This window comes from Lactuca virosa, chromosome 5, assembly GCF_052849685.1.
Source record: "Lactuca virosa cultivar CGN04683 chromosome 5, Lactuca_virosa_CGN04683_v6, whole genome shotgun sequence".
Taxonomy (NCBI): Eukaryota; Viridiplantae; Streptophyta; class Magnoliopsida; order Asterales; family Asteraceae; genus Lactuca; species Lactuca virosa.
In genome coordinates, this window is record NC_136430.1 from 277,383,934 (window position 1) to 277,411,509 (window position 27,576).

Sequence of the window (27,576 nt, forward strand, 5' to 3'; positions counted from 1 at the left end):
TTTTTCTTAGAGACAACATGATACAAGGATCACAATCTCATATTCAACCTTGTCACTTCTTTTACAAGTCCAACAATGTGATGTTGTTTGGCTTGTTTCTAATGGTAGTTTCCTTACAGGTAACTGAGTCAGGATTCTTGGTTAAAACACTTCCAGGTTTTTCTGGCGATCTTCCTTTTATACTCGAAACCGGGTAAGATCTTGTAGTAGAATTTATATGTTGATTTAATTCATGTTTTTTGTTTATTATTATACTTAGTTTGTAGTTATACTGACTCTCAAGAAAACAATGTGGTTTAAGTTACATTTCAGTAGGGGAATTTGATGATGTGCGGTTCTTTTACTACTTTGTTGAGTCGGAGAGGAGCCCCGAAAACGACCCTCTCATACTTTGGGTCAGAGGAGGGCCTGGTTGTGGTGTTCTCAGTTCTATTTTCTTTCAAATAGGTATATCTACTATCCTTGGAATTTTGTTACTAAAGTTGCTTTCCGAGCATAGATAGGACAATTTTTTCAGTAAGTGTTTTTAGTTTAATGTTATGGTCACGTCAACAAACCAAAAAACTCAAAAACATCCTCAATATGATATCAAGTCTATTATGTAACCAATTAAAATATTATTAAAAAACATGAAAAATTCTCTACCATGGAACTTGTAAATTTACAAATAATGTGATAATACTCTGGAATCAAAAAACTTCTACAACTTTTATTTATTTATTTATTAGTATTATTATTATTATTATTATTTTTTAGAGCTTAATTTACCCGATAATTTTTTTAAAAACTACTGTTATTATGGATGCTCTTAGTTTCTTCTTTCATATGGTTATGCAAAGCTTTCGATATAGTGCTCCAAGCTCAACAAAAATGATATATTTTTCATAATTAAAAATTCTCATGCTTTGCTTCACTTTCTTTTTCAACATCCCACTATGAAGATCATTTCACAAATGTTCTTATGTTAAATATATATATAGCTCGCAACGCACCAACGAATTAGCAAAAAATAAGCTAAAAACATAAGTATATTTGCAACCATAAATTTATAAACGGGATTAGGGTCAGCCGGCTCCATTGTATACGAATGTTTAACTCACCAAGGAATTATGACGAATCTCAACACATACGTACGAGATTGTATTTTATACTCATATAAACAACATTCTCATCATCATCCTTTCTATATACCCTTTAACCACTTGCACAAAAGACATATATCAATTTTTTTTACCTTATTTATCGACCATCCATCTAGAAAGTTGTTCGCAACTTCGTAACAGTAGGAAAAGTTTTAAACATTCATATCCAAATTGTATTTAAACAATAAGCAAAATCCTGAACATTACCAAGCTTCAAGAATTTACCAAACAAATTTTTTTTAACCGCGGTTATAACCTTCTTTGTGATGTATGTAGACATCCAAAATCTTGCGGTATTTGTTAATTACTTTTCATACAACCTTCTCAATCCAATCCCTAAAGTAGTTCAGAAAAATGTAGAAGATGACTGTATTCCAATGAATGGACCAAATTTGATCGGACCTTGTATCATAGTCCAACACCTTTTTAACTTGGCTACAATGTTGCACCATACACCTCCAACATTATCCATTAACAGAAATGCATGGAAAGTAAGGAAAACCTTTGTAAAAATATGATGGTTTATGCTGCTTTTGCAAAAGGAATATATATATATATATATATATATATATATATATATATATATATATATATATATATATATATATATATATATATATATATATATATATATATATATATATATATATATATATATATATATATAGGAAAGGGTTATTTGGAAAACAAAAAAACCCTAAAAAAACCCCAAAAATCATAAAAATGCATAAAAAAATACCTAGAGATCACAAAACTTTTTTTTGACATTTTTTATGAAAAAATCTCAGGTTTTTAAAGAAATTCGCTGAAAATTTTTTTGAAAAAAAAAACTTTTTTTTTTATAAAAAAAAATAAAAAATAAAAAAAAATTGATTTTTTATTTTTTTTTCAGCGAATTTTAATAAAAAAAACTGCGATTTTTTATAAAAAAAATTCAATTTTTTTTTTGTGATCTCTAAGTATTTTTTTTATGCATTTTTATGATTTTTAAGGTTTTTTGTTTTCCACAGAACCTAAACCTATATATATATATATATATATATATATATATATATATATATATATATATATATTTGCAAAAATAGGGAGATTTTATGTTATGCAAAAAAAAGTTATTTATTATTTATTATTTATTATTTTTTGGGGGTAAAAGCGGAATGATTTAAAAAACTTTTGTAAAAGTATGATGGTTTTATATTGTTTAGCCCTAACAAAAGGGTTATTACCTCAAAAACCCTTAGTTTTACATCTAAAGTTCTTATTTGCCAAAATTGATTTTTTTCTTCTTATTTTGACCTTATTAATTAGGAGAAGTATCAACAATCAATTAATATCTGGTGTCATCGGTTGCTCAGCTAAAACACAAATGAAGAAGTCTTTCTCTCAAAAAAAAAAATCCACACTCAGACACTCTCATCTCAAACCCTCGACACTCTCATTTCTTGACAGACATATATCTTAGACCCTCGACACTTTCATTTCACATGAATTTTTATGCCCAAAATATCACTGCTCAACATAACAACCAAAATATATGATAATTCCAATGTACACCAAAATACCCTTGTGCATCTAAACATAATAGCAACTCCTACAATGCAAAAAAAAAAAAAATACCAAATCATACAAAAGGAAGCTTAGTGAACAAAATACCCATGTGCATCAAAACCAAACTTAATTACTTAAAGGGAAATATTTTTACATTCAAAACTAAACATCAAATTGTACAACCATCTTTATAAATGGCCAAAACATGATTGTTCAAAAAGGCCTACTTAAATACCCTAAAAGTTGACAAACACAATAGATGTTAACAAACAATTGATGTGGGTCTCTTACAACCTGCAACTGCAATAACGAGCATCTAAATTCACTTTGTAGGCTCCATACACATGTCTTGTCTCAAATATTGCCCCTCTACTTAGTATCACTTTTTAGTACCTACAAATGTTTAGGAAACTATTTATAATTTGTTTATATATATATATATATATATATATATATATATATATATATATATATATATATATATATATAACCAAATTAACAAACACACCTTATATCTTTATCAAATTCTTCCATTTTTTGTATGATGGTTGGACAAACTTCAGGTCTCCATGACGTTGATGCTACACCCATATGGTAGAATCTTTTACATCATGTAGATTCAAATTTCCTTTATCATTGTAAATAGAGGCTTTTTCCTGATGTCTCTGACCATTGCATTAAAGGACTCGGATACTCCATTTTCAACAGCCTCACATGCATATCCTTGAGAAAAAAAGCCATACACCATGTCGATGGACTCTTTGACATCATCCAATAATAAAACTTCTCACTAATCTTCTTGATTTCTTCCACAAGAGCAATCAAATCACCTTCCACAATATTTTTTGCTGCTGCCCAAAATAAGATTTTCAACTCTAAAGCATTAAAGACTTCCTGAAGTTTGCAAGAACATTTCTCTCACATTTCCTATGTTCAACATGTGGCATGATGTCCTTTACAACTTCTAACAGTCGATGGAACGTGCAAAATAATGCTATTATAGCATACAAATAAATTACATTACTATACAACTTTATGTAATGTATGCTTACCTTGTGTTGGTCTGAAATGACAACCAAACCCCTACCACCATAAACTCCTAAGTCACCAATAAGGAATTATAAAAACCATGTCTACTTTTATCTTTGTTTCCAACATTCACTACAACCCATGCTATCAGATAAACATGGTTGTTACCATCTCTTCCAATATCACTTAACAACTCACCTTTTACTTGACCCTTCAAGAAAGCCCCATCCAGTCCTACTACCGGCCTAACAGTTCATTCACATAATCCCAAACCTTAACATGATATTCTTGCAATTTACCCTTAATCATTGCATGTGCCTTTACCTTGGCCGTATATCATTGACTTTTTTGACACCTATATATAGAACTTTCTTAGGACATCCTCTTTTATATATGTTGTTGAAAATTTTGGTTTTTGAATAATATCATTTACCTAGTGCCTAGTTAACCACTCACAACTAACTAGATGTCTAAATTTATAGTTCCTTGCACAGAGATGTGTATTAGTCATGGTATTTATCTGAAACGTATGTTCATTATATTTCCAAGATGCATAAAGCTTAAAAGGACATAGCCTTTATCACTTAGTTTACCACACTAAACAAGTAATCTGGATTTATCAGACTTCATAAACCATAGTTGATAACCTTTACAAACTGCATAGTTAGTTAATGCAAACCTCAAATGAGCAGGGGACGCATACAATTATCCCAAACTAGGCTTTATTTTTTCCCATTTAACGATAAGATCATGAACCGTGTACTTAACACCAACATCAAGTTCATTTTCTTCTCCAATGTGCTCATGTTCTGCATCTTGCCCCACATCAAGTTTGTTTTCTTCTCCAATATCCTCATATATGTTCTTGAAGATGTTCTCATCACATAACATGTTGAGAAAGGGTTCATCATAGATGGGGGTTTCAAGGTCTCTAATTCACAATCCACATATGACATGTCAAGAAGATCATCAACATAGTCTTCATCGAGAATGTATTTTACATTAGCAAACTTTTTTTTTACTCTTGCATGATGACTCTGCCATTAACCACATTTGCATGGGTTTGAAGTCTCTGGTTTACAATCCAAATATAGAATGGTAGTTAATAACACATTTAACACTAAAATCGATAATGGTATATATGGAAACATTCACTAACCTCGCTATTTCAATGATCGAGAACGACTTCTGGTTCCAATCGAGGGTTTTTTGAACATCAATCAATAACGGGAAGATGATCAGAACTAGGGTTTTTGAACTTCAATATTTGAAAATCCTCTTTCTCCACACAAATCAAATCACTCACTATAAGAGAAAGAGTGAAATGATTGTGGGTCTCTTTATTGCACTTGAGGGAAACTTGTTTAGACTTGTTACTTATTGGTGATCGATAAAATGCCATGAATAGAAACAACTCTTAAATAAGGGTAAAATAAGAAAAAAAAAAGAAAAAAAAAACAGTTTTAGCAAATAAAAACTTTAGATGTAAAACTAAGGGTTTTAAGGTAATAATCCTCAGCAAAATGGGTGTAGTTTGAAAAATAGGTTCCAAACACTATCAAACGATTTTATAATTGTTATATATTGAATGTATTATTTTCTTATTTATTACCTTTTATCTTATATAATAATTTTTATTTACATTCCTTCCATTTATAATAGATAGATAAAATAGTTTTATAATTTTTCATATATAAACTTATTTATCGAGAAGATATTAGTAAAGGTAGTGTATCAATATTAATGAATAACACTATTTAAAAGAATTTGCCAATTATTTATATGGTACAATTAGGTATCTTTATAAATTACATAACTTTTATGCAAAGACAAATAACAGTTTTAAGAAATTAAAATTATAATATTGTATTCATTCATTTAGTAGACGTATTTGATAAAATCAACTAGTAGCTAAAAGTTGAAAGTTGTATATTTGAATAAAAGCGTTGGAATAAAGGATAGTTTGGAATTTTTTTAAAATATGTAAAAGCACACAAAAATATATTTATGTAAAAACTAAAATTGAAACATAATAATAAACAATTAATTGTCTAAAATATGATTTTTTAAATTGAGAAAATTTCCATAATTATGTTTTATTATAAAATAAGAAATCATGAACCTAAAAAAATCTAATAGTACATTAGACCATCAACATCAGTGCAATATCACTCATCTTTGAATTATGTTACATCAGCTTTACAATATCATCTCACATCACTGTAATAATTATACTCTTTTATAAGTGGCACCACTTACACCTTAACAATTATATATATATATATATATATATATATATATATATATATATATTACTAATAAAACAAAAATAAGAACAATTATAAAACAAATTGATCATTAAATACAATATTAATTAAAACCTTATTATTATAATATCTAATATATCGTTTAAGTTAATTGCAAGACTTGCAATCTTCGAAAGATATTAGATGATGTTGACTCATTTTGGGCTTATGTGACATTTCAAATGAAATTGCAAGATTGCGATGCGAATGCTCTTAGTTTAATCTTAGGTGAAGCCAATATTTAGGTAAAAAGGTTACACTATCATCCAAGACCGGTAACATTAATATAACTTTTTGTGGATACGGGTGGGAAGAAGATAAATTATGTAATTAGGATAAAAGAAATAAGATATGATATAGGTTGATGTAGATAAATACAAAATTTATTTTTAAAAATATTTAATAACTATGTGATAGAGTGTAGAATAATAAACATTAGTTGAAGTAGCTTTTGGATATATATATATATATATATATATATATATATATATATATATATATATATATAATTTTTTAATGAAAACAAATGTGTTATGATTGTACTTCCGAACAAAACTTTTTCTTTGATTTAAGTTTTTTCTTAAAAGTTAAAAGTTAAAATCATCTAAATTTCTCTGTTAGAGACACCATAATTCCTGTTTTTATAAGTTAGTTTAAGACCAAATAGCTTCTGACTCAACGATATCATATGTTGCAATCCCTCATTGAGATCGAGCGTTCAAGTCCCGTTAGAGACATATATGGATGTCGGAGTAGTTTAAAAGTATAGTAGATTTGCCATTCAAAAAAAGTAAATAGTTTGAGTAATTGTTTTGATCGTTTTGTTTAAACGAATTTATTATTGCTTCGATTATATGTTTTTATGTTTAAAAAAGTCTATTATTATTATTATTATTATTATTATTATTATGTTTAATACCATGTATTAGAAACATGGACTTACCTACTATTATTATTATTATTATTATTATTATTATTATGTTTAATACTATGTATTAGAAGCATGTATTTATTGATGAATCTGTGCAGGCCCCATTTCAATCAACTTAGCAAATTCTACTTTGGAGAATCCAATGCTCGAGTTAAAATCTGATAGTTTGACAAAGGTGTGTAATTATTATCTTCTTTTTTTTATCAGTAAGAATAACTTTATTCCTCCATCTCAAAATTATTGACATAGACAAAAAACACACAGATTAAGAAAATATTAATTACCACTAACTTTATTAAATAAAATGACAATTGTACATTTTGTTGTATTTAGTTTCATCATTTTGTTGTATTTAATTTCATTGTATATTAACTAATAATGAGGGGTATTTTGGTAAAATAGATATTTATCTTTAGAAGTATGCTATTATTTTGAGACAAACCAAAAAGGAAACATGAACTATTAATATGAGACGGTAGAAGTATTAAAAATATCTAGTGAAAGGCTAGAATTACAAGTATTTGAGGCAATCCTTTTGACGATTGTAACACCAATTTGACCAACAAAAGCTTTCAGATTTTCAAGCTATAATCCTAATCGAGTTAAAGGTTGTAGCTTAATTCTTTGCTACTCCTGGACTTGGAATTAAAGACAACCTCGTTACAAAGTCTCTACATAACACAATAAGGCCATGAGAACAATAATGACAACCTGTTTGATCTTGTGACAGGGATCCTAGGTGTCCCCCCTTAAAAAAGTTCTCAATGGACATACTAGTAATAAACATTTGTCTCCACCACTATTTCAAAATCCCATAGACCTTGATCACTTTAGGGCATTCTACAATTAAGTATGTCTCATAGTCACTGGTAAAATCACATGTGTCTCATATTCATTGACAAAATCGCAAAGGAAGGATAGAGGAAATTATTTGACCCCGGTTTTATACACGTTGGTAGACGACCAAGCCGAAAACTCCAAGTTAATATGTTTGCCTTTCTAGGTACAATGTGATTCTAGATAATGTTGCGATTGTTTTGGTCTAGTAGAATCTCATCAGTAATGGACCTAACTAAGGGAAGAGACCTAGAAACATACACAATCGTTCACAATCCATCTAGGCCTGCTATTTTAATAAGAAAACATAGAAAGAATGTCCAAATTCAGATGATCAAAATAAGTGTGAAAATGACTAATTTTTTCCCATGTTCCGCTTTTTAAAGTCATCAATCCGTCTCTCCCCAAGACACAAATCCATGCAATGCAATGATAGTATTTTCCAAATTGACTCGTTTTTGGTATAGAATCACCATCAATGTTTTCCTAATAAAGCAAGTTTAAATGTTAGGATGTTCCCAATGGAGATACCACTCATTTCTTGTTATTTTAAAACCTTTTTCCCATTAAAGTAAGTTTAAATTCTTTAATAAATTCTTTCGGCACCTTGAAAAAGGGAGAATAAGTAGCTTCCAAGGCAACAAAGAAAACTGTTACACAAGGTTAATCTATCGACAAAAGATAGTTCTCGGGACTACTATCTACACAATTCTGGATTGAAATATTCGAGTGCTGCTAAATTGACACCCCGCAGATACTCCTACTCAAAAGTCGATTCACTTAAATATTTAAAGTAGATTGTTTTCCGAAAAAAAGTTTATTAAAAAAGTTCAATCATTTCATTAACATTAATTCTTAAAATAAATATTTTTCAAATAAATTTTCTAACTCTTTCATTAACACATAATAGAATATTTAGAATATTTATTTTACTTATTTGTTTTCAACTTCCTTTTTTTTGGTTATACGTAAAACAATGTTTTCTATTTTTAAGTATTCTTTTATACTACACTACTATTACTTCTAATTTTTATTCTAAAGCCTTTTTGTTTTATTATTATATTGAAAAGAATAAGAAACAACACATTAATTAAACATGCTATTAAAGGTTATAACTAAAATACAATTAATATAAAAAACGTATTTTCCGGTTAAAAATATTTTAGTTTAAGAACCATAAAATTTCAATAAAAATGTGTTATTATAAATCACATAAATAAAAATAATTTATAATATAATTTCTTTCATTTTATTACAAGATATAACATAAATCATTTTTTGTTTAATAGTGAATATTTCAAAAATGATCTGAAACAAATTGCTACAAATAGAATCACAAATATTTCTATTTCACTCTATATATATATATATATATATATATATATATATATATATATATATATATATATATATATATATATATATATATATATATATATATATATACTAGTAGCGTACCCGCGCGATGCGGCGGCGGCGATTTGTTTCATTCCGACGATTAGTTTCCGAACGAAACTTAGTGTTATTTCGGCGGTCGTCAAATTGTTTCCTTTTGATTTGTTTCATTCTGACGATTTGTTCCTTTCGGCGATCAGTTGTCTCTAGACGGTCAACTAACAATAATTTACGTCTATTACCTTTTACCTGACAACGAACGACGATTAGTTTTATTTAACATAATGTTAATATGACGATAAATTCTCATTTTATTTATTTCATTTCGAATTGAAAAGTTAAAAATATGTTATATTAAATATAAAAATATTGAACTACGTTTAAAATAAAATATGTTAACTTTTATGCGAGACTACACATGAATGGAACTTGATTTGATCTATTTTGTGCGGTCACATGAAAAGAGAGCGATGCGGCGGCGGCGAATAAGTTCTTCAGCAAATAATTTAGTTTGGATGTCGATTAGTTCCTTTTTTGGGAATGAATATCCGCAACGGGGGCAAATAGTTGCTTTTGATGAAGATGAATATTCATACATCAATAAGTTTTCACATGCGAGAATACTGATTCAAATAAAAAAAATTGTTCTAAAATAAAATCATTAATGTTATGTTCGTCTTCTCGAATAAAACATTGTTAATAACATAAAATCCACTATTTTTATTGTTTACGATTTAATAATTTAATTTTCAATTTTGTTAAAAAAACAATCATTGTTTTGATAAAACTTCAGAAGATACTATTGCGACTACTATCATTTTTTTTATACTTATTTTTATCGAAAAAAATAATATATCTAAATTTATAATTTTTTCATCCTTTCTAAACAGACAACGATATTGATACTTAACCGTAAAGTTTGGTTTTTTGATGAAAAACCATTTGATTTTGATTTTTATAGTTTTGTTAAGTCTTGTTAGGTTGAAAATTATTTGATTTTGGTTTGTATGATCTGAAATTACATTTTTTTTGGTTAAATAACCATGGATTTTGGGATTTTATTTTGAAAAAACAAAATGCAATTGGAGTTCAAGTGGTCATCTTCATAACGTCGTAAAAAATTATAATTGTGCAATTTTTTCAAATTTACCACTACAAAATACCAGTTCTTTTCAAAAATATCAAAAGAGATTTTCCTTTTAGAATATTACGTAACTAATATTTAAAAAAAATAAGAAATAGATTTAAATGTAAAGTAATAATAGATAAACTTTTAAACAAAAATTGTTTATTATTCATTTATAAATTATAAATTTATTACAACTTTTAAAACTATTTTTTCTCTCACTTAAACTCATTATTATCTTTCATTATTTTATTGGGAACACTCAAAATAACCTTTTGTATTCTTTTCTTTATCGAAACCTTCAAAATAACCTTTAATATTTTACTAATATGTTTTTCTTTAACTCGTCACAAAATCATTGTTTTTGCATATGACAACATTTGTTTTAAATTTCTTTTTATTGTTTCCTCCCTACCATTATTTAAAAAATAGTGACCATGAATTTGTAGGTGAGAGACATTTTGTCAACCCTTAATACAACTTACCACATGATATTTAGAATGCGGCTTATTTTCATTGTGGTTATATATTTTAAAGAAAATTTGATACATGTTGTTTATGTATAACATAAAATAAGTTAGCTAACAATTTCATTGTTAACCTGCTATCTAATATATCACAAACACAAAATAAAAAAAAAATCAAAACTAACAGTTAGTATCGTTGAAATATTGTTGAAGTTTATAAACAAATTCACTCTTAACCAGAAATAATCTATCACGAAATAAAGGTATTATTAATTTGATATAGTTATATAGTTATAAATTAATAATAAAATTATTTTATATTAAATTATTTGTTATAAAAAAATTAATATATATGATAAATAAAAAAATAATAAAATCTAAATCACCCCAACATAGAAGGGTTTTGTGTTTGTTTTAAGATTGGATTACGTAAATATATACATATAAAAATGGTTATGAAGAAATAGTTAAAGTTTTTACCATAATATTTTATTAAAGTTTCTTTTATCATAAAAATTTATTAAAATAACTCAAAACTATTAGTCAGGAAAATTGTAATTATTTATTTATTGTATTTAAAAAAATGAACTTTTTTTAATCTCCATTTATTACACAAAATAATTAAAATTAAATTACTTGACTTTTAAAATAAATTTTATATTATTATCCAAAAAAAAAAAGATACCATGGTAGTCTTCAAATTACAATATAATTATTTAAAAAAATATAGTTTCTTATATTTTACATTTTTTAATAAAGAATAACATGGAAACATTAGCATCGCTATTTTTCAAATTTTAAATTTACTATCAAAATGGATTATCAATATTTATTCCCCCGTTTGATCACAGGGAGTTTAAATTTACTATCTAACATTGCTTATATTATTTTATTTAGAAAATTTGAATTATATTCGAACACATATTCACTTTTTTTAACCATATTGTTAAAATAATAAATGATAATTTACTTTGCACACGAAAGTAATAACTTTATAAAAATATTTAATTTGATAAATAATAAAAGTATACTATCTTATTATTTATATATATTTAAAAAATAATTTAGAAAATCAATTTTTTATATATTAACAAAGCTTATGAAAAAATTTATCTACTTATATTATACTACTAATTTTAGTTATTTAGAAAAAGAGTTGTAACATAGCAAAATGAATAATAATAACTTTCAAATGTTGATAATATTTGAATTGTTAAACATACTAATATAAATTGTAAAAATAGGTGTATGTAAGTTAAGATAATTATTAGAATATTACTTAGTAAATATAATATTGACGTTTAAAACTTATTTTGAATTGTAGCAACTGTAACAAATACATCAAAAATTTGATATAACGACTGATTTTTTATTTTTATTATATTTATTAAAACGATTTTCTATGATTGTGTTAATTAAAAATATGAATCTAATTCAGTGAGTATATCATAATTGTAAAATATAGTTGCGTTTTGTAACTTCTTGTTGTTCTTTTTCATAATAATATGTTAGCTTTACCAAAAGAATACTTTTCTTTATCAAGTTACAGTAAAATGTTCACATTAACTTCATCTAACACCAAACCAAAATTTAAAATTAACGCCATTTACTTTTGACAATTTTCTATATCACAGCATCAAAACATCAAACCGTATATCAACAATATTTGCAAGCATCTACATGATTAAAATATTACAAGCATAAAAATATCAAAACCCCATATCAAAAAAAACATGAAGACACTCTGCTCGTTCTCTAAAGATATCAAACATTTCAACAACATTATATACAAAAAAAATGATTACAAGAAATAGAGTAGTTCCTTCCAACAACGCGCTATTTGTGTTGTAGATCTCATATTCCTTTTAGCTTAAATAACTACATCAGAAAAACATATATGATAGATATTAAAAAGTCATATTTCAAGTTTAAGCTCCAATAATCAGAAGAAAAAACCAAGCCACTTGTTAGTACATGCATGAGAGAGAGAGAGAGTGACCATTTTCAGATCTGAATTTTAGTCACCTCCTTCCCAACAAACTAAAACATGTCGATGGTGTTTGTTGGTTGTTACAACAGTGGTGGTGCAAGAACTATGGCTAATGTTGAAGATTGAAATGTGGTTGTATTTTTCAGAAGTCAATGTGTAAATAGGCGAGATTTTCTTGGCAAAGAAGGAGAGGGAGGGACTTCGGAGGTGCGGTGATAACTGATGGAAGTGCCAACATGGTGGATGAAGACATTGTCGGTGGTGGTAGGAGATTTAGGGGTTTTAGAGAGATGGTGCGAGGTGGATGAAGGCGTCGTTTTTGGCAATGGGTTAGGGTTGAAGGGAATACACCGAGATGAGGGGGAAGAGAAATAGGAGGCTGGTGAAATTTGAAATGAGTTTACGGTTTTCATAGAAGATGACTTTTATAGTTAGGGTTGTATAGAATACTTGATTATTATTGGTTTATTCTTGATCACATGGATCACAAGCTTTTAATCTATACCATCTAAAGAAAATCCAATGGTCAAAAATTCACCTCCTTACTTTTAAGACTTTGGTCTTAAAAATTATAGGACCCACAATTATGTATGCATTATAAAGTAATAAGATAATATATATATATATATATATATATATATATATAGAGAGAGAGAAAGAGAGAGAGAGAGAGAGAGAGAGAGAGAGAGACTTTTCAAAAAACAATATAATAAAATGTTAAAAAAAGGTTTAACTTTTTGACTAAGAGTCTTGCTATCTTCACAACCACCGTAGGACACCAAGGTGAGAGAATAACAAGAAATACCTCAAGATACTTTTATGCTTCATCACATTCTCTTTAGACCACTATTCAAGAAACTAGGAATCATCCACGTATTGAAAGATGGAAAGAACATGGCCATTGTTGGGGAGAGAGATACCTTTTATATTTTATTGTTTGTAGCCCCATCGATAGCCACCTTGAGACCTTTTGTCGTGATAATGAACATGAAAGAAGAAAGAGGATATCCTTGATGAACTTTTTTTTTCTAAAGGTAATTGCTTTGTAGGACTGATGTTGACAAGAATATTTTTTTTTACCCAAATGACAATCTTCCTAGTCTAACACCTCTCCTTATAAATTTCTTACTTCTGTGAATGTATAAGTGATCCAAGCATGTGGAGGCATATCATAAATATAAAGACATAATATCAGTTAAAAGATTAGGGTTATAATTTTCCAAAGACCTAAGCCAATTCCTGCGGTATGAAATGGCTCAAATTAAATTGAAGATTCGTATCGTAACTTCCAAAATCGAAGAGGATATGTAAACCTCCAATGTAAGAATAAGAGATATCATGAATTCCTTAATTTTGAAGCTATGGAAATACTAAAGTACTTAAGTATAGAATTTGATCTCCCCAAAGAGGGTGCCCCCAAGTTTGTTTTTCATGAAGTTCAAAAACTATTTTCAAGACTTTCTGAATTGAAGTGTGAGTTTAGTACTTCAGCACAAAACCAAACCTTTGGTTAGCAAATTTTCATTTTAATGAAATAAAGATGTCGACAACCAATCCAAATATCTTGAAGATCTCTGATAAATCTAATACCTGTCTTCATTAGAGAAAGTAGTGAAGTAAAAAGATATAACATTACCGCTAAAGAAATGTACATGTCTTGTGATGAAATATCTCAGTTCATTCTTTCTTTCTTTAGGCTTTGATTTGCTCTCTGCACTCTGCACTATGGTATTCCTTTTCTTCCTTTCTCTCTCGTCTTTCATAATATGGAAGTAACCCAGTGAAGTTCAAGTCTTTGTTTTGATTTAGATTTCAACCTAGTGAAGTCGAAGTCTTTGTTTTCATTTGAAATTCAACCTAGTGAAGTTCAAGTATAGGTTTTTATTTGGATTTCAATCTAGTGAAGTTCAAGTCTTTCTATATTTTTTTTCTTTTTATAAATCCACTCCTTAATCTAGATTATGCAAACACTTAACTGCAAAAGAAACCTTAATTTTCTGATCATGGGTTAAGAATTGAAAGACTATACAGGGGAGAGAAGATAATATAGAAAGCGTATGGAGAAGAAGAACTATAACAGTGAAGAGAAAAACCCCCAACTTGGGTGTCTCAATCAATATACTGCAGAATATATACAGAGTAATTACAAGGGTAAAAAAGGAAATACCCTCAATTATAAGGCAAAGATTCTGCCTTAATTACAGGCATAAATGCTTGATTACCAAGCCTAACAACCATACTAAAAATATATAAAACAATTTATTTTGTTACAATATTTACGCTTACACCCCCCCTCAAGTAAGACGTCCGTAAGGGAGGCGCAACTTGACAGATAAAGCATTAAACCTGACTTTAGAGAGGCCCTTTGTGAACAAATATGCTAACTGGTCATCAGTGGATATATAGTGTAGCTTTAAAAATCCACGAGTGACCAATTCTCTTATGAAATGATAGTCTATCTCAATGTGACGGGTACGGGCATGAAATACTGGATTGCGAGCCATATGTAGAGCTGATAAATTGTCACAAAAGAGAGAGGGGGGATGAAGAAAGATATTCAACTCACGAAACAAGTAAGAGAACCATCTAAGTTCCGCTGTAGTAGTAGCAAGGGCACGATATTCAGCTTCGCTGCTTGATCGAGAGACGGTCGGCTGTTTCTTGGCGGTCCAAGATACAAGATTTGGGCCAACATAGATACAAGTACCTGTTGTAGATCGACGATCATTCGGATCTCCTGCCCAATCTGAGTCAGAGTAGGCGCGAATGTGAAAAGATGTGGACACGTAGAATGACAAACCCTCCTGTAGTGTGCCTTTAATGAACCGTAGAATACGTTTAGCGGCCTGTAGATGAGAGGTACGAGGTTGGTGCATGAATTAACATACTTGATTTACTGAAAAGGCAATGTCTGGTCTGGTAAGTGTGAGATATTGTAGGCCACCAACCATGCTGCGATACTCAGTAGCATCTGGAAGTAGGTCACCCTCATGTAACGACAATCGAGAATTGGGAGCACTAGGAGTAGTAGCCGCCTTGCATCCAGTCATGTTGAATCTTTCCAAAAGATCCAGAGCATATCTAGTCTGTCTTAGCTGCAAAGTGTGACAATTTCGAGTAGCCTCAATGCCAAGGAAATAATGTAAGTTGCCAAGACGACGACTGTCAAAAGTGTTGCATATCACATCAATGATAGAGGAAACAGCGGAAGGAGAGGATCCGGTGATAATTATATCGTCGACATAGATTAGAAGAATGGTAGTAGACTCATTCGCGTGTTTGATGAATAAAGAGGAATCAGATTGGCTGTTAAAGAATCTGTGGTGTAATAGAAAATCATGAAGTCGTTGAAACCATGCCCGTGGACTTTGTTTGAGACCATAAAGGGCACGGTCTAGTTTGCACACATGATTTGGGAAGGATTTAGAGATGAATCCCGGTGGTTGCTTCATATAAACATCTTCATGAAGAATGCCATTGAGAAAGGCATTTTTGACATCCAATTGTTTGATATCCCAATGTTGAGCATGGGCTAAGGAGAGAACAGTACGAATTGTTGATGGTTTAACCACCGGGCTGAATGTTTCTGCATAATCAAGTCCTTCCTGTTGGGTGAACCCTTGTGCCACCAATCGAGCCTTGTGGCGTTCAAGGGAGCCATCAGCTTTTCTTTTGACCTTAAAAATCTATCTGCATCCCACAACATTCATACCTTGCTGAGAAGGAACAAGGTGCCAAGTCTTGTTTTTGTGTAGGGCAGTAATTTCCTCTTGCATTGCATGTTGCCAATGAGGAAATTTTGATGCTTGTTTAAAAGTTCGAGGTTCAGAAAACACATCATCTAATTTGGTGGCTATCAGACCATGGGGCAATGGATAGGGTGATGTTTTCTGGTAGATATCAGCAAGGGACCTGATTTTGAGGGTTGGGTTTAAACTTTCTGGTCTTTCAGCGGCTGGATGTGTAATATTTGAAGATGCAGGTATGGCAGGTGAGGGAGTGCATAACTCAGGAGTGACTTTTTGAACTTTGGGTGAAGATGATGCAGGGGTGGCTGGTGAAGAAGATGTATCTGGAGTGAAGTTTACTTGTGATGTCTGCCCAACGCTTGTATGTTGATGGTCACCTGGTATTGTTGTAGGCGTGGTTGGTGTTGAAGGATCTGGTGTTGGAATTGAGCTTGGGGTGGGAGTTGTTTGCTCAATAATTGGATTGTGGATTTCTGTAGAGTTTTGAGCTGTTGCAATGTTGGGTTGTGAGGTGGCAGGTGAGGTTGAAAACGAGTGTTGCATATCTTCAGCCATATGGTTGGTCCTCAGTTGTTGCTGTGTTTGACCAGGTACAGACCATGCACTTTTATTTCTCAAAGGAAAATCCAATTCATCAAAAACAACATGTCGTGAAATATAAACACGACCATTTTTTAAGTCCAAACATCTATAGCCCTTGCGAGTATTATCATAGCCAAGAAAATACAGTGAGTTGATTTTGGCATAAGCTTGTGAGAATTATACGGCTTAATGTAAGGAAAGCATGAACATCCAAAGACTTTGAGAAAGCGATAATCAGGGTCACACAAGAGAAGTTTTTTGGTAGGGAGAGAAAAAATCTAATTGACGCATTGGGAGTCTGTTGATGAGGTGCACAGCAGTGCTAAATGCTTCAAGCCAAAACTTAAATGGAACGTGTGATTTTGTCATAAGACACATACCCATTTGGACTATGTGTCTATGTTTTCGTTCCACTACACCGTTTTGTTGAGGTGTATAGGGACAAGTGATTTGATGTTTAATTCCCCATTTTGACAAAGAAGCTTTAAATTGCCTACTAGTGAATTCACCACCACCATCGGTTTGTATAGTCTTAACAGAATGAGCAGCTGTGATTTTTCTAGATAACTGATTCTCAATTTGTGTTTTAAAAGTGGCAAAAATATTAGTAACATCAGATTTATGAAACAATGGAAAAAGCCACACATAACGAGAGAAATCATCGATTATTGATAAGTAAAACCGATGACCATTCATAGAAAGAACCGGGGAAGGGCCCCAAACATCAAGGTGAAGCAATTCAAGAGGATGAGAAGCATTAAAATTCCTAGGAACAAAAGCTAGTTTAGTTGATTTTCCCATGGGGCATACATGACAACACTGTGTTTCTGAAAGTTTGCCATTTATTGGTAAATTAAACTTGCTACAAAGAACTTTAAGAATATTAGAAGAGGGATGTCCTAAGCGATCATGCCAGGTGTTGGGAGTTGACCGTTCGCCTAAGAGAGCAACTGGACTGTGAGGTGTATTTGGATTGAATGACAGCTGATATAGACCTCCAAAACTATGACCAGAAAGAAGAATCTCCCGCGTTTGAATGTCCTTAACACGAAAACCACACCAATCAAGTTCAAAGAAACAATTGTTATCTTTAGAAAATTGGCGAATGGACAATAGAGGTTTGTGCAAATTTGGAATAAACAAAACATTATTCAACTTAAAGAAACGATTCTTATGAAGGAAAGCAGATTTACCAATACGAGAGATAGGTAAGCTTGTGCCATTACCAAAAATCACTGAATTTTTACCTGTATAATGAGAATAATCGGACAGGCTAGAGGGATCCGGTGTCATGTGGTTTGTAGCACCCGAGTCCAAGACATAAGGTTCAGATTGTGAGAAGTATGCATCATTGTTACGTTGTGCACAAACTCTCGCATCATGACCATACTGATAGCAAAGTTGGCATGGAGAATCGTAGTCAGGAAAGTGCCCCTGGTGAGATGGAGTGGGTAAAATTCCCCTGCCATGAGAACTTCCTCCTCTGAATGATCCTCTTGTGCGACCACCACCACGTCCACCTCTATTATTTCGTCCATAACTATTGCTCCATTGTTGTCCAACCCAATTATTTCTTCCCTGGTTTTCGCCTCTACCAGAATTAGGGTTACCACGACCACGGCTCCCCCTATTACCATTCCCGCTGTTATTGGGACGAGATGATGACTGAGGTTGAGAAGGGGAGGTTTTAGTTGCAACTAGGGCTGTAGTCTGCTCAACCGGAATTGTAAATTTTTGTTGTAACATTTCTTCTTTAAAAAGCAATTCCGTCAGTTCATCAAGATTAAGTGACTGTCGGATATGTGATGAGGACATAGAGGTGAGCAATTCTTTGAACTCAGCACCGAGACCACCAAGAATGTGCTGAATAAGTTCATAGTCTTCAAGAGGTTTTCCTGCAGCAATGAGGGAATCTGATATAGTTTTGGCTTGGAGAAGATAATCTGAAACCGAGAGGTCAGTTGGTTTCTTCAGGTTGTGAAGACGGTCCTGTAAGTTTTCAATTTGGATAGCCGATGTGGAGCCAAAACGCTTTGCTAGAACACTCCACGCTGCAGGTGCAGTGTCACACGAGTTTAGGTAAGGTTGGATGGCAGGGGTAACAGTGCCTTTTATCCAGCAGCAGATCAGGTCGGTTGCATTCTTCCATTTGTGGTGATCTGGGTTCTCTTTACCATCAGCAAGGGTTTTTGGGGGTGGGTTTGGGTCAATAACAAATAATAGTTGGTGGGCTCGTAGAAGTGTTTTGAACAGGGTACTCCAGTTTACATAATTCTCTTTGGTAAGATGAATGTGAGCCATGATGGCATTAGGGTTGTAGAAAACGGGAAGAGATTGAGAATTAGTCATTCCTGATGAGCCAGAATCGTTAGTCATGGTTGATTCAGAATCCATGACCAGCTCTGATACCATGAAAGACTATACAGGGGAGAGAAGATAATATAGAAAGCGTATGGAGAAGAAGAACTATAACAGTGAAGAGAAAAACCCCCAACTTGGGTGTCTCAATCAATATACTACAGAATATATACAGAGTAATTACAAGGGTAAAAAAGGAAATACCCTCAATTATAAGGCAAAGATTCTGCCTTAATTACAGGGCATAAATGCTTGATTACCAAGCCTAACAACCATACTAAAAATATATAAAACAATTTATTTTGTTACAATATTTACGCTTACAAGAATCACATATTTGAGGGCATAAAGATATTTTAGGCAATTGTAGTGATGATTGGCTTGATGCATTGTTGTTAGAATTAGAGTTGATATAGAAGAACAATATATAAACTAGAGATGACTTGTTTTTTGTGAAGGGTTTTGAATGTTGTCCCTAGAGTTCTCTCTAAATACGTATGCCTGGTGTTTTTTGTAATCTTTACAATCTGTTTGATGAAATGAAATTAGGCAGCCAACATATTATTTCTTGATGAACCTGCTGGATCTGGATTCTCATATGGAAAATCTCCTGAAGCTTACATGACAAACGACACATTAACACCAATTCTGATACACAAATTTATAAGGAAGGTAAGATAATATCCAGATGAAAAGATCTATATTTTTCATTATTTTTAGTTAGCATATCTCTAGTTAATACAACCATGCGTGTACATATTTGAATGCATACACACATACTCCATCTGAGTCCATGAATGGATTAATTATTAATTTTATAACTCAAGTGTCATACATGAAACAATTACTTAAAATTTCATTCCATCCAAGCATTACGAGTATATTTAAATTTATATATGTTTTAGATAAAAACTAATATCATGTTTATTTTTACGTCAATCCAACTAGTGGCTTGTGGATCATTCTAAATTTGTCAAGAATCACTTATATGTTGGTGGTGATTCCTACAGTGGCATAGTAGTGCCAATGACTATTCAGAAAATTTTTAACGGTATGCTATTTTCAGGAAATATATAACATGTTAGAGAGAACATGCTGAAATACTTGGGCTTTTAGCTTCTTTTTCGTATTTTGTAGGTAATGAAGGTGGAGAAGAGCCACATATCAACATCAAAGTACAATTTGATCCTTTATTTATATCAGTTGAATTTTCCTATATATTTCTATTTCTTTCTGAATTTCAATATGCAATGAAATTGATATATGATTTTCCAACATAGGGGTACATTCTTGGTAATCCTGTAACAGAAAAAAATGATGAATATAATGCAAAAATCAAACAAGCTCATCGTATGGCACTCTTATCAAATAAAATATACGAGGTAAATATTTAAGTACTATTGAGTTGTGACTAATACCATAAGTGTTAGTAAATTATTTTGTTTACACAGTTCCTAGCTACTGTTTGTAATAACTATCACTCCAAATGTTTGGAAATTAATATAGATGCATATTTTTCCAGTCGGTTAAAAATAATTGTCATGGTGAGTACTTCAATGTAAATCCAAACAACAGTCTTTGCATACATGATCTTCAAGTGGTACACAGGGTACATAATAAATCTAGACTTTTACTTAGACTATTAGCTTACAATGTACATCCAAAATTTCATTTGATTTTAATTAGTGCTTTGTTATGTTGAATCTACAGTGCGTTGAAAGAATTAACGTGTACAACATGATAGAGCCTGCCTGTGACCCTTTAAACACATCAAAATCTGAGCTCTTGAGGAGGGACTTAAGGTCTCTTCACAAGACATCTATTGATATTTGGTCATCAGATGAAGTTCACACACAATGGGATTGCGTATTACTCTCTAACTCTGTCTTGCATGTCATTCCTTCATTTGAAAAAATATCCATCATACTTGCATTTTTATATATGCAACTTCAAATCTATGAGTGAATGACGTTCGGAAATAATCACATGCAATGATGGTTTGAAAATAATCAGCTATACATGTTGAAATTCAAAATAGATTCATGTTATCTTAAATAATTAAAATTCTTTGTTGGTCCGTTCAAAATTTTTTAATTTTTTTTTCTCTGAAATTTAGGTTTCTAAACACTTAGTTTTAAAAGATAGAATTTTTATATATTATATGTGTTCTACATGTGTCTTTAGCCAATAATTTGAATATTTAAATAAGTGCAATGGCGGACAAAGATTAAATTTAAGAGTAGAAGCATAATTAAAATATGATTTAGCGTCTAAAGAGGTGTAGTTTTAAAATAGCATACTAGTGTTAAAAACATTTAAGACTACAATTGAAAATATTTTATATTAATATCCTTACAAACAATTACCAAAATGTCTTTGTCCTAATGATTGAGGTTCAAGTCTTGTTGTAGACAAATAATATACATTTAAGAGTAAATTAGTTGGTGTGTAAGCCGTTCTAAAAAAATATCTTTATAAGTAATTAATTTTTAATTTGGTTTATGAAATACATATTAATGTTTTCTTTCCAATTTATCTGAGACAATGAAAGTTTACCAAACCCAAAAAAGTTTAACATACCTTATTAATTTGGTTTATGAAATACATATTAATGTTTTCTTTCCAATTTATCGGAGACAATGAAAGTTTAACAAACCCAAAATTTTAACATATCTTATTTAGATTTACATTTAGTTGTAAATCAAACCAAATTAATCGATAACCGATTAAAACAAACCTTATTCGATTCGATTTCGATTATATTTTTGAAGTAAAAAATCAGATTTTTTTAATATTTTTAAAAGTAAAAAACCAATCAAATAACATCATACCACAATAATAAAGCTTATTAGTTGAACTTTTTATGGCACATAAACATAATTCATCAATTTAAAAACAAAAAAAAAAATCTAAAAGAAGAAGAATTTTTTCATCAATTTATTTATAAGATGCATGAATTTTATTTATATAATTTATTATTTATATAAGCAATTTATTTAAAATTGGTTGGAAATTGATAGGACGTACATACTCATTGGAAAAATTTATAGCAATTACTTCTCTTTATAAAGTATCTGAATTAACTTTGAATTAACTTTTAACTCAATAAGCTTATGAAAAACTTCCTATTATGGATCCCCTAATAACATTTCATCAAATTTGTATGGAATAGTTTATTTGTTTCAATATATATAAGTATTACTAATTAAACATATTAATATAAAGGGAAATGACAAAAATGCCCTACAAAGTTTATAGGGTTAGTCGATTCAGTCTCTAAATTTTTGTCGGACTTTATGGGTCCCTAAACTAGGATACGACCTGCTCTTTTAGTCTATGTCAAACATGTAATAGTCGGTTCATTATGCGACAATGACCATTTAGACCAAAAAAACTCACATTGTGCCCCTATAAAGCCAAAAAAATAAATTTGGGGATCAAATGCTGGTCTCACCTTCATCTCCACCCAATACCACCCTTATTCCACCTTCCTTACAACCTCCTCCGTCAACCCGTCATCCTAACTGAACCAACTGCTCATCAACATTTTATTCAACCATTACAGCCACCATAACCCACCTTAATCACCATCGAATAAATATCACAATAGCCTAATCCAACCACCCTTATTCCTCCCCTTTGTCTCGTGAAATCAACCACCATCGGAGCACCCATAACCCACAAAAACCACCAGTCAACCACCATAACCAATCACCTGCAAATCGAAGAAAAAAAAATTAACTCTCGTTTTCAATGTGAACCTCATCAAACCCATGCATCCTTCTCAACCTTGCATCCATCAAACCTACAACTCGAAGGGAGAATGAGAGGTAGCTTGTGCGATTTTGAACAAAGAAGAAGGAAGGATGGGGTCAATTCCTTGAAGAGCTGAAATCGAATCAAAGAAAAGAGTGGAAGGGGGCTGTGATCGAGAATCGATTAGAAGGAGAAGAGGGTTGTGATCTTAGGTGAGTGTGTGTGACGATCGAGGGTGAAGACGGGAAGAAGAGCAACAATCAATTTCTTGGGAGGGTATGAATTGAGTGTGAATCGGCTTTAGAAGAAAAGAATGAGAGCTAATAAAGTCGATTTTTGTTGCTGGATGCTGGTATACACGAAGACACACATGAAACCGAATGGGCTGCTATCTTTCATTATTCTCCCAAATCACTTCGATCTTGTGGCATAAACATTTGACCCCCCGAACTTATTTTTTTTTGGCTTTATAGGGGCACGACGTGAGTTTTTTTGGTCTAAAATAATCACTGTCACATGGTGAACCGGATCTTACAAGTTGACATGGACTAAAAAAACAAGTCGTATCTTAGTATAGAGACTCATAAAGCTCGACAAAAACTTTAGGAACTGAAGCGACCAACCCTAAAAACTTTGTAGGGCATTTATGTCATTTTCCCATTAATATAATATATTCGTTATAATAATAATATAATATACAGTTGGTACACAGAGGTGTATACATGAAATAAAAATGAGAAGATAATAGAATCACACTTTTTAAAACACTTTAGACCTTAGCTATTAAAATTATTTTGAACCCGAGTACAAAATACATTATTTGCAAAAATCAAATCACTTTATTATATAATAAGAAAATTGTTGTTTTTTAATGATTTGATTTTTCTAGGGTATTATGGTTTCTTATACTAGAATTTTACAAGTATAATTTTCATGTTAAAACTAAGTATGATTTTTCTTTTGTTTGCAGAATTCAATGTCTGCATACACTGAGGCATGGGCTAATAGGAAAGATGTAAAAGAGGCTCTTCATGTTAGTGAGGTTTGTGGTTAGAGGAATTCTATTTATGTTCATCTTTATTATGTAAAATAATAATCGTATGGCTACCAGGACTTTAACAAAATTAGGTGGGTGGTATGCAATGAAAGCTTGACTTATGATTATGGTAACCCAGTGAAAACTTACAAGTTCAACGTCTTGAGTACTGTTGCTTATCATCAAGAATTTTCTCATAGACATTTACGAGCTCTAGTATATAGGTATTACCCATAGTTAGTCATGCTTCTTAATTTTCATAAATATCTGGCTCATAATATATATTTATATCTATTTTTTTTTGAGTCGGCCATTGGTCGCTTATATTAACGCACACATATGGTTAGGGCCGTAAACGAATTGAACGTTCAACGAGCTGTTCGTTAACCGTTCGGCAGGAAGTTCGTTTATGTTCGTTTATTTAATAAATGAACGAACATGAACACAAATTCTCGTTTGTTTAGTTAAACAAATGAACATGAACAATGGTACCGTTCGTTCAATTATGTTCATAAACGTTCTTTTATGTTGTTCGTTTACGTTCGTCTATGTTCGTTCATATAACTTCCTTTTATGTTAATATATACTTAATTATGTTTGATTATATTACTATATTATATGTTCTTTTATGTTCATATATGTTCAATTATGTTTGTTTATCTTTGTTCATTTATGTTCGTTTAGCATGTTCACAAACATAAACGAACGAACATGAACAATGTAATTTCTTAAACAAACGAACATGAACAAGAAAACTCGTTCGTTTATCCGTTCTTGTTCGTTCATTTGTTCGTTTAACGTAAACGAATGAACATGAACAAGCCCCCGTTCGTGTACGTTCGGTTCGTTTACAACCCTACATATGGTATTTAGAGAACTTGAAAGAAAACAATTATTAATAATATTTTGGTTCTTTGTTGTCTTCTCAAAAAAGTGGAGATCATGATTTATTTGTTCCACATTTCTCTACACTGAAATGGATTAAATCGATAAATTTATTACTCGTGGAGGATTGGAGACCGTGGTACGTCGACAAACAAATAGCCGGGTTAGTTATGTTTTTATTAGGATCACATGAACTCTGATCATCGATATAAATATTAAAAATGGTAATTTCTAATCATATTCTACTATCTCATTCCATGCAGATATACGATGAAATACTCAAACCATGACTATAGACTGACATTTGCTACAGTAAAGGTGAGAAATCTTCCTTAAAAACTTCTTCTCATTTGGTGCTTATCCTATCTCATGAAAACAACTATATTTGACTTCATAAATATGTTGACTATTTTTTTTGAATATAATAAAAATTGTGCACCTAAGACTTAGTTTATTACAATACACTTCCAATCCTTCTAATAAAAGTTTTGCAATATTCTATGAGCTAAAAGGAACATTTCATGTTATGATTATGATGGTCGATCCTTTTGTTTTATTAAAGGGAGGAAGTCACACGGCTCCTGAGAATAGACCTAAAGAATGTTTAAATATGTTTATGAGGTGGATTACTAATGTTGACTTGTAAACAAAAACCATAAAGTTTGATGTTAGTTTCTTAGGGTGTGTGCACCTGTTTGTATGTTTATATTTTCTATAAGTTAGTTCAATTGATACTGTAATGTGTGTTGGTTTAAATAAAAAATAACTTGTGCAATGAATAAATGTATCTTGGTATTGATAATATTTAGGTAATTTGAAACACCCGTCGCATATGATATTTTAAGTAACCATTTTTTAAATAATTTTAAAAACATTTTTAGAGTTTTAATTTGGCATACGGTCATAAAGTTTAAATTTCTAAAATAGTTTGGAAAAAAACATGCGCGAGTGTAAAAATTTAGTTAAAAGATAATGTTTTAGTTAAATAATACTAATTATACTAAAATATGTCTTTTATATATCCGTATATTTCACAATCTTCAATTCTACTAGTTATCCACTACTAACCTAAAAATACTTGGGAAAAAGAAACATGCGCCCTATGAACTTTATACGGGTTTACCCTTTTAGTCATTTACCTTTTTAAGTGGGTTTATGAGGGAATAAATTGTGAAGTGACCTGTCTTTTTGGTCACCTTAACCTGAAATTACCGGTTCTATCTACCAAATAAGCAATTAAAGTTGATCTGGCTTGTAAAGTTCACAATGTCAACTACCGTAGTCAAAATACTTGGGAATTGTTTCACTCGTGTACTAGAAAAAAACTTTTTCCCTAAGTAATTCGTCAAACACACCTCCGCTAAGAACTTCTAAAGAAAATGTTAACTCTGCAATTTGTTTAACTTTGATGAGTAAATGTCAACTAGAGTTGCTGATTAAAATCCGACCTACGAATTTCTGGAAAAAAATCACGAAATCTACATAAGAATCAACTCAAAATAACTTGTTTTACTTCATTGAATCGAATTCATTATCCAATTCCATTAATCGTGCTACAATAGTGAAATCATATATATATATATATATATATATATATATATATATATATATATATAGAGAGAGAGAGAGAGAGAGAGAGAGAGAGATTTACCAATCTTTCTAGTGTTAGTGTTGGTAAAGGTATACATAAGAAGGTGAACAATACACATACTGAAACTTTGATTGTATGAAGACAACGCCCTCTACAATTCATTATCATCAATTACTCCACTCCCGTCCTAATCGGAGACCTGGAAACACACCACCAAGTTCGAATTTGTTCCTAGAGGAAACGTTGATGACAAAAGATCGCAAAATGGGTTGTCGTATCCACCCTCTGCCTGTGGGTATCCACCGTTGGGTTGAGGTGCATCGTAGGGGGATGATGAGGGTTTGTTGGGAAGAAGGAAGAGGGAAAGCTTTTTAGTGCCAAAGATTTGGCTTAGAGGGAAGAAGGAGAAGCCTAATTCAATGGTGGTTGCCACTATTGGGACGTCGTCAAAAGGGGTTTTCTCATTCCGTTTTACCGTACACTAGAATGACATCAAGGCAAACAATAGGGCTAATTCTGAATTGCATATTGAAAGGTGATCAGATAACTTGTAGATGAGGATGAACGCACAGAAGAGGTGAGACAGTTTTGCATCGTAGCTTGCAAGAACAGGTTGTTTAACCTCTTCACCAAATTGCTTCTGCAATAGGTTTTCTTGTGGTGATTTGGGATGAACGAAAACAAATGCAAAGCTCTCACCATAGAATTAGTGGATAAATCGATTTTCTTATGTTGATTTAGGGATATATGGAGAAGACAAACCATAAGAAGGATTCATGTCACTGTGTGTTTGTGTATGTGGGAGAGAGAGAGGGGGGGGGGAGGTGTCATTTCCTTTATAATAAACA

At 31.2% G+C, this 27,576-nt stretch overlaps 1 protein-coding gene across 4 annotated transcripts; it reads left to right on the top strand.

Moving 5' to 3' along the window:
• Window positions 1-25,911, top strand: LOC145111583 (serine carboxypeptidase-like 10). Of its 4 annotated transcripts, none has more exons than XM_079047849.1 (14): window positions 1-193; window positions 302-447; window positions 7,055-7,131; window positions 20,010-20,132; window positions 20,409-20,511; window positions 20,598-20,635; window positions 20,741-20,842; window positions 20,983-21,069; window positions 21,171-21,326; window positions 24,187-24,258; window positions 24,328-24,476; window positions 25,187-25,300; window positions 25,401-25,455; window positions 25,700-25,911. In XM_079047849.1, the coding sequence occupies exons 1-14, from the start codon at window positions 18-20 to the stop codon at window positions 25,781-25,783; spliced, it is 1,482 nt and encodes a 493-aa protein (XP_078903975.1). In that variant the 5' UTR covers window positions 1-17; the 3' UTR covers window positions 25,784-25,911. The 4 variants fall into 4 exon arrangements, with proteins under 4 accessions (XP_078903975.1, XP_078903976.1, XP_078903977.1 ...); XM_079047850.1 differs by having other exon boundaries at window positions 24,187-24,249; XM_079047851.1 differs by lacking the exon at window positions 20,983-21,069.
• Window positions 25,912-27,576: the final 1,665 nt, after the last annotated feature.

Coding starts and splice junctions, on each gene's coding strand:
- LOC145111583 (XM_079047849.1), top strand. CDS start 18: ATGATACAAGGATCACAATCTCATATTCAACCTTGTCACTTCTTTTAC. Junction 194..301: donor CCTTTTATACTCGAAACCGG/GTAAGATCTTGT, acceptor ATGTGGTTTAAG/TTACATTTCAGTAGGGGAAT. Junction 20,843..20,982: donor TATCAAATAAAATATACGAG/GTAAATATTTAA, acceptor ATATTTTTCCAG/TCGGTTAAAAATAATTGTCA.